We start from the raw sequence: 13,801 nt of genomic DNA on the forward strand, positions 1-13,801 counted from the left end.
TTCCTTTCTCACTCTATTCACGCGCGCGCACCCTACCGGGAGAAGGAGAAGGAGTTTTTAACACAGAAATACTCCATCAAACGTCCAACATTAGTTTTTGAAACTTTGTCTATGTTTAGGATGAGAATCCAAGTCTTTAACAGTGTAAAACGCTCAGTATGCATGAAACAGCATTTCACCCCCCCTTTAAAAATGGGATGTCACGTTCATGTGCATGTAAAGGCAGGTTTCCCGAAACATTGCCAATATAGTGTAGTCTTTGCCGCTTACTTTCAATCAATACTCTTTTTGTAACTGAGAAAAAAGTTTTGAGTATGTTCCATACCCTTTGAATATTGTGTTCACTTCCTGTAGTGCCAATATTATTGAATATAACTGAGGCCGTAGCAAAATCCTACTTTATCTACTGGATGTTGTAAATCTAGAATGGAGGTGAGGATGGTGAAATAGAGCGAGAGTGAGAAAGAAGAGAGATGGAGAGGTGAAGCGAGCGATTGCACGTCAGAGAGAATGAGCCGAGACCCACCATGTTATCACTTTAGAGATGCTCATCAATTCAAATGTATTTCTGCTTCCGTCCTCTGCCATGCAGAAAACTAACTTTTCCCCTCTTTTCATTGAACAGAATTAAAAAAAAAAAAAAGTAATTTACGCTCTAACCTGGGAATCGATTTCCATCATGGTGGGTGGATAGGATAGAGGGAGAGGAAATGGGATTTATGCTGTAAAGTCTGATTAAAAATCATAATGATAACCTTGAATATCTCCAGATTTGCAGTGACACATTCATAAATACGCAATGCTTCGAATAGATGATTTATAGAGGGTCAATTGTATGAGTTTTGCATGTTTCAGTGATTGAACGAACACACACACACACTTCAGTGCAGCACTCGTGAAGTAAAATTGCTTTAATCAGTTAAATGAATAGTGTTTGTGGGTGGCGATGTTCCTGAGCTCTCCATGTAATCAAGCACATATATTAGTGTATAATGACTCATGATAGATTCTGGTTGTGTGTGTGTGTGTTTGTGTGTGTCTGTGTCTATGTAGATCTACACACAATATGGTGGATGTATTTCAGATCCAGAGGAGCTATGGTGTCGTAGGATCCAGAGAGACAGATCATATTCTAAAGCAACCATGGATATGTAGGACAAATCTTACTGACATCCTAAAAACAAAGTTAGAATATATCTCACATTTATATATTTTTTCATTAGAAGAAATAAAATTAAATTTGTCCCATTGAATGTTGACATTTTTTCTTGGTTAAATAAAAATTTAAAAAATATAATTTTTACATGAACAGTGTTCTAAATGTTCATTTCAAATCGTTCATTTATATCTAAAATACTTGAAAAAGTTGTCCGCTCAGCAGTGCTCCTGCTGAAAGAAAGAAAGAGAAAGAGAAAGAGAAAGAGAAAGAAAAAGATAGATCATCTTTTAGAATACAATTTGCATCTAGAACGATGTACTTAAAGTTAAAGGGGTCATGAACTGTTTATTTTTTTTAAATATATTGTTGTCTGAGGTCAACTTAGGGCGCTTGTGTGGTTTTTACATTGAAAAACTTAAAAACTTAAAGCTACACTGTGTGATATTTTCCCCCATCTAGCGGTGAAAAGGTATATGACCATCCAGTGAATAATAGTTTCTGTTCCTCTCAATTTCGATTTCGTTTCAACTCCTACGGCGGACGATTTAGTCATGGCTTCCAGTTCGACCTCTTCGGTGAGTGTTGCTTCAAGTGATGAGGTTTCTTTTGAAAACTATTATAATCTGCAGTTATTTAATTTGCCAAATGATCTATGATCAAATTAATCTATGTAAAATGAATAATAGTTTTACGTTTGCTATCGTTATTCTGTATATTGTACGACATCACTAGCGTAAGGCAAAGTTTACATTGTAGGCTATATCAGATTACAGGACAGATGTGAAAGTCTCGCTTAGAAACAGCTAACTTATTGTTATCTCATGTCATAGAACACAGATTTTTTCATCATTGACGCGAGGAAAACTAACTTATCCTAGACTTCGTTCTAGTATTATGCACAGCACACCATGATATAATTAGCCAAGCAACAATAAAACTTCCAGTATACACAAATAGGCTGAATTAATATTACCTGTCGAGAAGAAAGCAGGCAACGTCGGCGTCCTTTTTAAAATCGTTGCTCCTCATGAGCTCTTTCCATCTTGGAAAGGCCACTCCAATATTTACTTTTGTCTTGTTGATTTGCCTGTTGTGTTGCCGTCTTAATTCTCTTTTCCGCTTCCTTGGCGACTCTGGCAAATATCCTCGAGAATAAGAGTGATCCTCCATCATCATATAGCAGCCTCAAACTCGACACAGTGCCATCGAGTGTTAAAACGTGAAAGGCGTAGCTTGAATTTAAAGGTATGTCCCTCTTTGGCAAATGTACTTTCAAGATGTAGGAGCAACATGGCGACCGGCATCCGAACCCTCACCCAAATGTATTTTCAATGGTATATTATAAACTTACGAGAATACTTTATTACTTGAAAGAAGTAAATATACATTAATGAGCACATATTTTTGAAAGAACTAAGTGATTTTAGCTAAGAATAAAAAAAAAGAGTTACACAGTGTAGCTTTAAAAAATTGTTTTAAAGGATCTCTCAAGAAACATTCAGTTTTAATAGGCATGCCACACTGAAGACTTGGTAAACGCCCATGACTAGAATTGGATTCGATTTGCATATTTAATATCTTCGGCTCCCCCATGAGTACAGATGGTTTTGAATCGTATGACGAAACGGCAAACAGAATAATTCATCCCACAGGGCTCACAAAACGTCTTTATCAAACAAACACAATGATTTATCTCTTATCCATCCGCGACTGATTGGAATGTTACTTTTTTTATTACTTGGCTCACACGATATAAGCGCGAACCGTGCACAAACACACACACACACACACACACACACACACACACACACACACACACACACACACACACACACACACACACACACACACACACACACACAATATTGAAATCCAAATTAAGCTTATGTGACTCAAATGTGATCATATAACCCAAATTCTATCATCGCTACACTAGTTTCCTTATTAAGTTCCGTATCAATTTCAAAGTATTGCCACTGACCTATATGGCCCTAAATGGTTCCCCTCTTGTGTATTTAACCAATCTTCTATTGACCTACAATCTATCATACTTCTTTATCATACTTCTGAAATTGCCTTCCTGATTATGTTGGGGTCTTTTAGGTTAAATCCAGATTAAAGACACATCTCTTTAGCCAAGCACCTCATAACGTTGTACTCCAGTTATATCAGAAACTTTTAGGGGTTCCAAATACGTAGCGCTTTTAAGGTTCTATATAGAAACTTTTCTTCTAAGAAAGTAGCTTCATATAAATAATTAAGGCAAAGAAATTATATGTAAAAATGCATCTTCTGTCAGGCCTCACCAACATCTGTAAACACACATGCAGAGTAAATGCAGACAAACACATTTAACATAAGAAGATATAGATTTTAATATCTTTATAAAGTTTTTTTTTCTTGTTTTTTTGAGAACAACTCATTAAACCATCAAATCACTAGGATGGAGAGACACAGAGGAGAGAGAGAAAGGGAAGGACGAGAGGAGACTGGATTGTGCAGTTTAGTCAGAAAATGGTGCCCTACGGACATACCAAATAAACAACAAAAAACAAACAAACAAACAAACCAAAAAATCAAATGAAAGTAATAATAAAAATAATAATTGCATTCTGAAGAGAAGTTCTTCAGAGATTCAGGAACCCTGTAGTAATCAAAAATGTCATTAATGATGTCAGTGTCATAGTACTGATTAATATTTCCATTGCAGATTGTGATGAGACAGTTCTCCTTATTTTTACAAAGTGTGTCATGGAACAGGAGGAATAGTTCTCCTGTTTTCCACAGCATCTGTGACGGGCAAATGTCTGTCATCCAGAGTGTCCCGAGTGTTCACACAATTGTCCCTCTCCCGGACTCGTATTTGCATTCACAGCAGACACTGTAGAGGCAATCAAGCAGGCCTATGGCTCCAAAAGGTCTTTTTTTTTTGGCCATGCTAAATTTGAAATGTGTTTTTGTCATCAGGTCTCTTAAAGATACATTTAGCTTTTGTGTGTGTGTTCTTATTTGTTGTTTTCTTTTTTCTTCTCTGTCTTGTGAAAACAGATGATTTCACACCGCTTTAAGAAAGAGAGGTGTCTATGTTTTCGATGGCGGGCTTAGGCTGAAGGCGCTTTTCAAAATAGAGTTCACTTCAATTAGACCTGTGTCCCCTCCAGAGTCCACGCCCCCATCAGCAGTCCATTTCTAAGTCCTCTGAGTCACAGCCAAACAAAACAAACAACACAGAGGACAAGAAACAAACACAACTCGATTTTTTTCATAGCTTTTTATACTGAACACGCACACACGCACATACTGAGTTTTTTTGGAAGCAGATGAGGTAAAATGGGTCTCATTTGCTTCTTTTAAACAATATAGCAGCTAGTATAACCATTGGCTTGTATGCGCTGTTATAAAACAATACAATCCAAAATAAGAATGATTCACCTGAAGTCACTTTTCAAAGCAAAGGCAAAGAAAATATGAAAAATAAATAAATGCAGGAATGTATTGAAAGGAAACAAAAAGCCATATAAAGTGAAACTAATGTTTTTGGGCTTTACCCTTTCTGAGGTAAGGGTAATGTATGTGCCTTTGAATGGCTATTTCATTTAGGAGCACTGTTTATAACACTGTGTTTCATTTCATACAATACTTTGTTTTGTTTCACACCAGTGGAATTAGATAATATTCCCACAATAAAGCAAGCAAGTCCTACTAATGTTAAACTCCTGATCTTAGGAGACCTTACACCAAAATATTTGTGAATATATTTGGCAATAATATGATAAATTGAACAAAGGACAGTGTACTTTGCATTTGATGATATCCTGTATGTTTGTTTTGGTGTTAGAAATATTAAAAGGAAATTATTAAGATATTATCTAAATACAATCTCTCCGCATAGCTACGTTGCTTGGGCTCACATTGCACATTCTTTCTACACATTTATTTGGTCATCTGTGCTTTCTTTTATTTAAATTGTTTTCCATTTAGAAGGGGACACCAGACCAAAAAGAAATGGGAGGGGAAAAAAAAGAACAACAACAGTGGCAGTGCAAGCATGTTCGGTTTGCTTTACTACTCTTCTTGTTCCCCGATCCAAATTCGAGTTTATCAGTTTGTCAGTTTTCATCTATTTCAGTCTAAATGGCAAAGCTCCTTATACAATGTATTACACTTTATCACTCACACATACACACACAAACATACACACATTAGTAGGCCTGGTAATGCTGGAGCTAGAGCTGATCTGAGGACTGTGGCTTATCCATGATAGTCCAGAATTGAGTTCAGCGCAGAATGAGCACAAGCAGTCCCAGAATACTAGAGAGAAAGAGATGTGTATGAGGAAAGTGTCCGGCACATTTGTTGGCTTGCTGGACCCCACTAGGGGGACGCACAGAGGTCCGGGGGGTACATTTGTGCTTTCTGCGGGTGTTTGAACCATCGGAAGATGTCTCATCATATTTCCCTGTGAAATCGGGAGAGGAATACTCCTTATCGGCCATCTCTTTTAAGGTGTGGACCTCATTGGGTCCTTTTCCCTTGCCGCCCCGGACACGCTGGCGTGTGCAGTTCCGAGAGCGGCCGGGCCTCTGAGCAGGGTCTGTGCCTGGAGAACCTCCTGGTCCCGCTTGTACACCATTTATGGCTGGGGGTGGCTGGGGCAGGGGAGAGGGAGGGGAAGGGTATTGTTCATTCAGTTGGGGGTGGTGTGGGTGTGTTTGTGGAGGCTTGGCAGGATGGGGTTCCTGCTTCAGTGACACCGTATCTGTTTCTCCCCTAGTCTTGGTCTTACTCTGGTGCAGAGACTCAGATCCGGAACAGTTTGGAAAGTCTTCTTTCCTCAGTTGTTTCAAATCTTTGCCTGCCAGTTCTGCCGGTGCCATGCAGCCCACTGATGACGTGGACCCCCGGAACTTTTTGAGCCAGTCCCACAGTGATAAAGCCTTACAGTCACACTCCCAAGGGTTGTCGTTGAGGCGAAGGTACTCCAGGGCAGGTAACTGGGTTAGACACTCTCCAGCTAACTCCGTCAATGAGTTGTTGAACAAATAGAGAGTAGTAAGTCGCCGCAGGTCGTGGAATGCCAGACGATCCACCCACTGCAGTTGGTTGTGGTGCAGTAGCAGCCGGTCCAAAGCACCCAGTCCTCTAAATGTGTTTTGGTGCAGGCTCCATAGACGGTTCCCGTGAAGAAACAGGTGGCTCAGGTTGTGTAAGTCCACGAAAAGATCATCCTGGAGATACTCCAAATGGTTGTCCTTCAGACACAGAAACAAAACAGTGGTTATATTTTTACTACAACAGTACAAGAAGACTATGTGTGTGACTCACCTGCAGGTACAGATACTGGAGGTTGCGGAGACCCTGGAAGATGTTATTCGGCAGTGCACTGAGGCCACAGCGGTATAGATGGAGGGCATGGAGCCGGCCCAGCCCATGAAAGGTTTCTGCAGATAGTGAACGTAGGTGGCGATTGTCTCCCAGGTCCAATTCCTCCAGCAAGGTGAATCCTTGGAAAGTTGATGGTTCAATATATGTGATATTGTTGGAGTAAATCCACAAAGTGACCGTGGTAGGGCTAAAGTGGCCCCGCAGTAGTCGATGGATTTTGTTGTTTTGGAGGAAGATGCGCTCACTGTGTGGAGGAATGCCTTCCGGGACGGACAGGAAGTTGTGGGCTTGGCAGCTGACAGTGCTGGGGGCCATATAGCAAATGCAGTGACGTGGGCAAGACCAGGAGAGCTCCAGCCCACAGAGTACCAGCAGGAACTCCAGCCCACAGCCTAAAAAGATATGGAGAGAAAAAGAGAGAGACTGAGTCTTTGCTATGTTAAACCTAAAAACATGGAAACCTCAGAATTAATTTGACAGAAGAAAGTAATCACACACAACATAAGGGTTACAGTAAATGATCTAATTTTGTTTTTTGGATGAACTTTCCCTTTAACAGACTTAACTAACAAGACTTCCTTGGTCAACCAGCTTTACCAGAAAGACTATTCCAAGGTTTGTTGGTTTGATCTAAAATGGTCTTTTTAGCAGCAATGCTTGTGACTTTCAATGAAATAAGGTCTGCCCTATGAAACTAAGCCCATTTTGAAAAGGAAATAAACAATGACAAGAAAATAGAATCCTTTTAGAGGTTCTGAGCCCTTTGGGGAAGCTGCAAAATCTGGTATTTTACAAGTATTTATTCTCTCCATGTGTGTATAAATCTGGCTCACCCTGCTTCAGCTGAGACTGATCCCAGAGCCTACCAACAACCTCTCGAGTGCTTAGTTAAACCTGTGTTAAGCCTCTGAGAGGCATACAATACCCCTGCTGCTTTCTGACATGCTTCCTTGGAGCCATTTTGTGTAACTTATCCACCAATTCATCTACACACAGAATGGCAGGGCAAGAGAAAATGTTCTACTATTATGAGTGTCCCATTTGCTCACAAGTGCCGGCTTTCCCCCCGCCCATCTTTTCAAAAATGCATTATTCAAAGCATCATTCCTGTCATTCACTCAAAATTGATTCGCTCCCGCTGCCTCTTAACATCACCATAATCCTCCAGGTTTCTGCCTTCAAAATACAGAGGGAGGAATTACGCATTTACAGGAGATGAGTGGATATTTATTGGAATAGCTTTCGACTCCAAATGTGTCTAAGCTGTGGCATTCAGACGCAGACTCTGCTGACCTTTAGCAATGATTCCCTGGGCGTCTGATGACAGCGCTAGAGCAGCTTGCCTCACCTGCGAGTGAGTCTCGCTTCCAGAGTGGCCGTGTAATCCCATTTGTCCTAACGGCATGCCAAAATGAAATATGTCCTCACCAAATGATTAAATAAGCAACCGAAACCCCTCACAAGCTCCCCCCTTGGGCCTCGTACATGCGTGTGGGATTAACAGAAAAATTGCTGTTGTTCTTGTAATGTCGGTCAGTTACTCTAAACAATGACCTAGAGCAGAATTAGATTTTACTTTACCGTTGCACATATGCTAATCTGTTTCTTAACAAAACTTTGCAGGATATAAGCCTGGATATGGTACAAATCTGGATTTTAGTACAGATAGCAAACATTTCAGAATATGAGATGCTTTACTCAAACCGCCCCATGAGGATGGGATAGGTCTGGGTTTTTTTCAGGGTATTGAGCATGAGGGATTATAGCAGCCTATCTTTCCATACACTATCTCCTCTCTAAATCAGACAACAATCTGATGATGTCTGGTTCACAAGCCTCAAACAACCTCAGTGCTGTGTGTTCAGATACACTGCATGTACACGTTTGAGAATTGCCTAGCTGAAAGGAATGGCTCAAAGGATAGATTGTAATAAACTCTTCAGTGTTTAAAATATCTAAAATAATGAGATCTATAGTAATGCAATGTTAGCTGTTACCATTCAGTGGTTATTTTGTTAATTCTTTCCCCATGTGTTTTGTTAGTGTGACACCTGTCCTTTGAGTGAATGAGCAAGTGTGTGTGTGTGTGTGTGTGTGTGTGTGTGTGTGTGTGTGTGTGTGTGTGTGTGTGTGTGTGTGTGTGTGTGTGTGTGTGTGTGTGTTGCTCATGGAAAGTTAAGCTTCTGGGGATTTCAGCCAAATAAATCGGAAAAGACAAGGCAAACAACTCTGCTTTGCGGAGCTGCTGAGCCTTTTCCCTTTATTTTTCTTACTCGTTGACTGTTTACGTCTGTTTGCAAACCCCTTCGCATTAAACTTTGCATATCACATATAATGAAATTCTTCCTCAGCACTTTACATAATAGACTTATTCCTTTGGCGTAGCACTGGCTTTTGTGGAGGCGTATCACCTAATCGCACATACTGTGCTTCCCTCTGTCTCAGCTTTTGTCACACTGCAGGTGTAATTATTTTCCTCAAACTCCTGCTTTTCCTTTCATTTTTATACAAAACGTCAACAGAACTGGGTATCACCTTGTAGATAACAGCATGAGGTGAGATAAAGATTTTTTTTATCATTCCCAGATAAAGAGAGTGGTTATCGGTGACTCACAAGCTAATAATGAATGGCACACCGTCTCCCTCATCTCAGTGAAACGCATAAAGGTATTTTTTATTTTACATATTTTACATGTTACAATGTATTCGCTAGGTTTTCTGAGTGTATTTTGTGTGCTTTAATGTGGTTAGGGTGTTCTGGGAGTTTTTATCATGTTACTATGCAGCTGTTAGGTTGTTCTTAGTGGTGTTTAGTGGTCACTTTACAGTTGCTAGTTTTTCCTGAATGTATTTAACGTGCAGCTCTGTGGTTGGTTAGTAGGGTGTTCTCATTTCTTTTTACCATGTTGCCATGCAGTAGCAAGAGTGTTCTGTTGCTATGCAGTTGCTAAAAACACTGAGTTTCATGCTAGGTTGTTCTATGCAGTTGCTAGTTGTTCTGATTGTCTTTACTGTGCATATGTGTGGTTAAACTCTGTGTTCTGTCTGTTTTTTCTTTTACCATGCTAGTATGCAGTTGCTATTTGGGTGTTTTGGGTGGTTGCTTGCTTGCTGGCTAAAATCAAAATAACTCGCTATAATATTTTTGGTTATGACTCGGATTGTAAAAAAATATTTTTGGCTTGTTTGTGGTTGTTTCTGTGAAATATCAGGACTCAAATGTGTTTAAGGACATAGGTATGACAGGTATTACAAGGAGAGGGTGAAATATGAGGACATAGCCCATGTCCCCATTTTTCAAAATGCTTATAAATCATACAGGATGAGGTTTTTTTGGGAGGAAGTAAAAATCCAGAATGTTTCCTGTGATGGGTTGGTTTAGGGGCAGGGGCAGTGTAAGGGGATAGAAAATACGGTTTGTATTTTATATATATATATATATATATATATATATATATATATATATATATATATATATATATATATATATATATATATATATATATAAAATCACATTTGTCATGTGCATTAGGTCAATGTTATTTTGGTGATACTTTTTTCTTCTTCTTTTTTTCACCTTGCAGTACTAAACTAAGTCCAGAGAGATCTGCTGCCTCACACCTGTCACCTCCCTGATCCTGGTCCTCTTTCAACCCTCTTGGATCCCTTACACATAGCAATTTACACCCTCCTCATCCAGAGACAAGTTGAGAGTGAGAATAGGGGAGGCAGGATATTTTTAGTGCTGTGTAGAATGACAAAGGGCAAAAGAGATGAGAGGTAATAATGAGAAGGAGCATTGGTAAAGGGGCCATGGGGTTGCCATTTACTAAATATATTGAATAAGGATGAGTATTGTCTCTTTTTTTTTTGCTCTCAATGAGTCTGGCACAATCTGGTCCAATGACGAGGAAGATGGATCTGAATACGTTCTAAAACACAAAGTATTTATTATATAAAACACAAACAAGTAATTCACAGAAGAGTCTGTGTAATGGTCAGCATAACAGCACATAAAGTACAACAGTACGGATGAATCAAATGTAGACAGGTGTGCTTGTTAATTGAATGTCAGACACTGCGTACAATGTCCATATTGTCCAATAGTATTTGCGATTAGAATAAGTGTGTCCCAAAGCATAGCAGTCTATATGTTAAAAAGAGTATGTCAAAAGTCCCTGGATGGTCTACTATTTCCGGTAGATTTTTGAAGTGAGGATCCATGCACACTATAAAGGCTAATACTGTCCACACAACCCATTGCGCTTTGAAGGAGGATTTGGTTCAGAACTACAAACACTATTTTAAAAGTGTTAGAAAAAATGGCGGACATGCATGACTGACGGTGAGAGGTTTAGGTAAAGGTTTGAGTGACTAATAATCAAAGTTTAACCTTGATAAAAATATTTATTTCATGTTATCCATGTTATATTTAATCTGCAATAGCAATGTGGACTTTTATAAAGATCCATTTGGCCATTAACCTTTAAATGCATCATTATGCATTAATATGAGGATAGTCCTGTGACTGCAGATCACAGTGCTAAATCCTTCACATTTAATTTAATTTCCTACGGTGACAGGATGCGTGTCAGGATGCGACAGAGAGCAACCCGTTAAAGACGCAATTGTATGACGTAATAGTACTTCCAAAAGCGTGTCTGTTCTTTTGCTACACACCCAAAAATATGTACTTTTTCTTCACAAAAACAGCACACTTTGGTAACACTTAATATAATAACTATAATAACTGCACGCTATGAATCCATTAGTTAATTAATACCATAAGACATTAGTAAGCAGTTTATAAATACAGCTGTAAATGCTTTATTCTTGTCATATCTATAATGTGTTTAATAATAAATGCTTTAACACATATCACTACTGTAAATCAGGTAGCTATAAAACATTTATGCCTTGTAAAGCTTTTACAAAAGATATTTAAAGGCTCAGTTATCTTCTAAACTGAAAAAAGCAAGAGTGATACAGAACATAGAAATATGCAACAAACAATCAACAAAATGAACAAAATAAGAAAGCAAGTGAATATAAATAAAAAATAAGAAACAAAATGAATAAATGAGCCTTTAAATCTCTTTTGTAAAAGCTTTATGAGGCATAAATAGTCCTCACTTTAGATGAGCTCACAAAATAGTGAAATGACAACTACTAAATGTTTTATAACTACCGGAATTATTCATGATTAACAGTAGGAATATGTGTTAAGAAAGCATGTAAAACACACATTGTAAGGATAACTATGTCTAAATAACAAGATGTATAAACATTTAAACATTTACATTTAAATAGTTTGTTAATTATTTACTTACACTTTCTAAATGATATTATGAACCACTGACAACTCATAAATAACTGCTTTGTAAATAATGTAATACATAATTTAGATATGATAAATGTATCATTAATAAACTATAAAAATACAATTATAAAACACATTATAGATGTGCTTATATATCAAGAGTAAAGTATTTACCGCTTTTATTTATAAACTGTTTACTAATGTCTATTAATGCTTTAAAAATGAGGTATTAACTATTTAATAATAGTTAAAGCTACATATCGTCGCTGCCCGATGAAACTCACGTATGTTCAAAGCGGTTACTTTTAAGGAAATAAACAAAAACACCCCATTTCAAAAGCAGTTGAATGTAGCGTTGTCATACTTGGTACGCCATCTTTACATGTAACCATTTTCTTGCCATGATATAATCCACATTTGACCAAAATTGAGTTTAAATGGACATACATGCATATTTTACAATAACGGTGGTCGATACGCGTTCTTCCGATCGTTAATTAGAATGGCCAAGTCGGGTTTCATATTTCACATTCATTTTCAGCGTTTATTTGCGCATCTTCTCAGTTAACAACGCCTCTGTGTAGTAACAGCTGCTCTATGTGAAATCAACAACCTGAGGGAATTTACTGCTGATTAGAGAACCGGCTTTACTGACGAGATACGCATTAACGACCGGCCGATCATGATCGGAGCAGTCCTACATTTCAGTAATAAATACAATGTAGATTTAATTGTTTGGCTGACTCAATTCTATTTTCCAACAAACCTTCCTCCTCGTTGTTGACCCTCGCAATCGCCTTAGTAACAGCCCTATCATAGTTAACATTCATCAATTCACACAGCACCTTTACAGAGACAGACATAGAACAAATAGATCAGATAAAATATAGCGCTATGCCCAGTCAACATTGTTTCACTTCACTTCGGAAATCCGTGCGGTTAACATCTTCACAATACGATGAAACTTCACGAGACCTGCGAGATGCTTTTACAGAGTGGGAGATACGCGGCGTGATTGACAGCTTTGACACCAAATGGATATACGTGAAACTCAGATGACATGATTTCACAACTTTTCATTGGTCATTTAGATATGTGAAACTGATATGACGCAATTGACAGGCGACTCCCTCAGACATAACGGTTCCTTGGTTAAAATAGCAACTTTCTCACAATTTACAAATAGTTGGAAACATTTGGGGTATTGTAAGAACTCAACTGAACAAAATATATAACACTGGCCTAATGGTTTTTGGATATTTTACTGCAAAAATACTACATAGTGCACCTTTAACTAATGATTCATAGCATGCATTAATTATAAAGTGTTACCCATACTTTTAGCGTGTAGTATCATTTGGTGGTGGGAAACTAGAATAAAGTAAACGGGTAACAAAAAAACTCTATAAAAAAGATGGTGACATAATGGTAACATCACCAAATCAAATTAATACGATTATTTTGACCGCTCTATAGCGTTTCGGTCAATAACACCAATCCCCGCTCCCAAAGCTTGCAGAGGGATTATGGCTGTGGAACAATGGAAGTCATGTTGTTGTGTGTGGCATTTTCCATGGTCTCGTGCTATTGTAAGCCACCAATCTAGCCCAGAACACTTCCTCAGTTCATTCTTTTATTTTCCCCTTCATTGTCTGTCTTTCTTTTCTCAACCAGTCTATCTATTTTGAAGGCTTGTTAAGCTGAGGCTGATTAAATGGCCTGCAACTGGGCTCGATGTTTGACCCCGCGACCCCGCGGTCACCGTGCCTTTTCATGCCATGCAGATTTTAAGCGTGGAAATAAATAAATAAATAAAGGCATAAAACAGAATGGCTTTGGTCCCCAGACAGTCAGCGCAAAGTAAGTGTGCAGAATATCAATGAAACATAGTTCACACTAAATTCGCCCTCATGAATAACACATGGTTGCTAATAGGA

General features: G+C 38.5%; 1 protein-coding gene and 1 long non-coding RNA gene across 2 annotated transcripts in view; one reads left to right on the top strand and one right to left on the bottom strand.

The window, feature by feature from the left end:
* Window positions 1-10,328, top strand: part of LOC137084379 (uncharacterized) — a 62,290-nt gene extending 51,962 nt beyond the window's left edge. The window contains exons 2-3 of the long non-coding RNA XR_010906755.1: window positions 9,131-9,211; window positions 10,129-10,328. This is a non-coding gene — a long non-coding RNA (uncharacterized lncRNA). The remainder of the gene's footprint in view (window positions 1-9,130; window positions 9,212-10,128) is intronic.
* rtn4rl1b (reticulon 4 receptor-like 1b) overlaps window positions 3,583-13,801 on the bottom strand; it is a 223,963-nt gene continuing 213,744 nt past the window's right edge. Inside the window, exons 2-3 of the mRNA XM_067450600.1 lie at window positions 6,485-6,936; window positions 3,583-6,411 (exon numbers count right to left, since the gene is read on the bottom strand). Coding sequence (XP_067306701.1) covers window positions 5,437-6,411; window positions 6,485-6,936 — 1,427 coding nt within the window. The 3' untranslated portion in view covers window positions 3,583-5,436. The remainder of the gene's footprint in view (window positions 6,412-6,484; window positions 6,937-13,801) is intronic.

The sequence above is a fragment of the Pseudorasbora parva genome, chromosome 8 (assembly GCF_024679245.1).
Source record: "Pseudorasbora parva isolate DD20220531a chromosome 8, ASM2467924v1, whole genome shotgun sequence".
Lineage (NCBI taxonomy): Eukaryota > Metazoa > Chordata > Actinopteri > Cypriniformes > Gobionidae > Pseudorasbora > Pseudorasbora parva.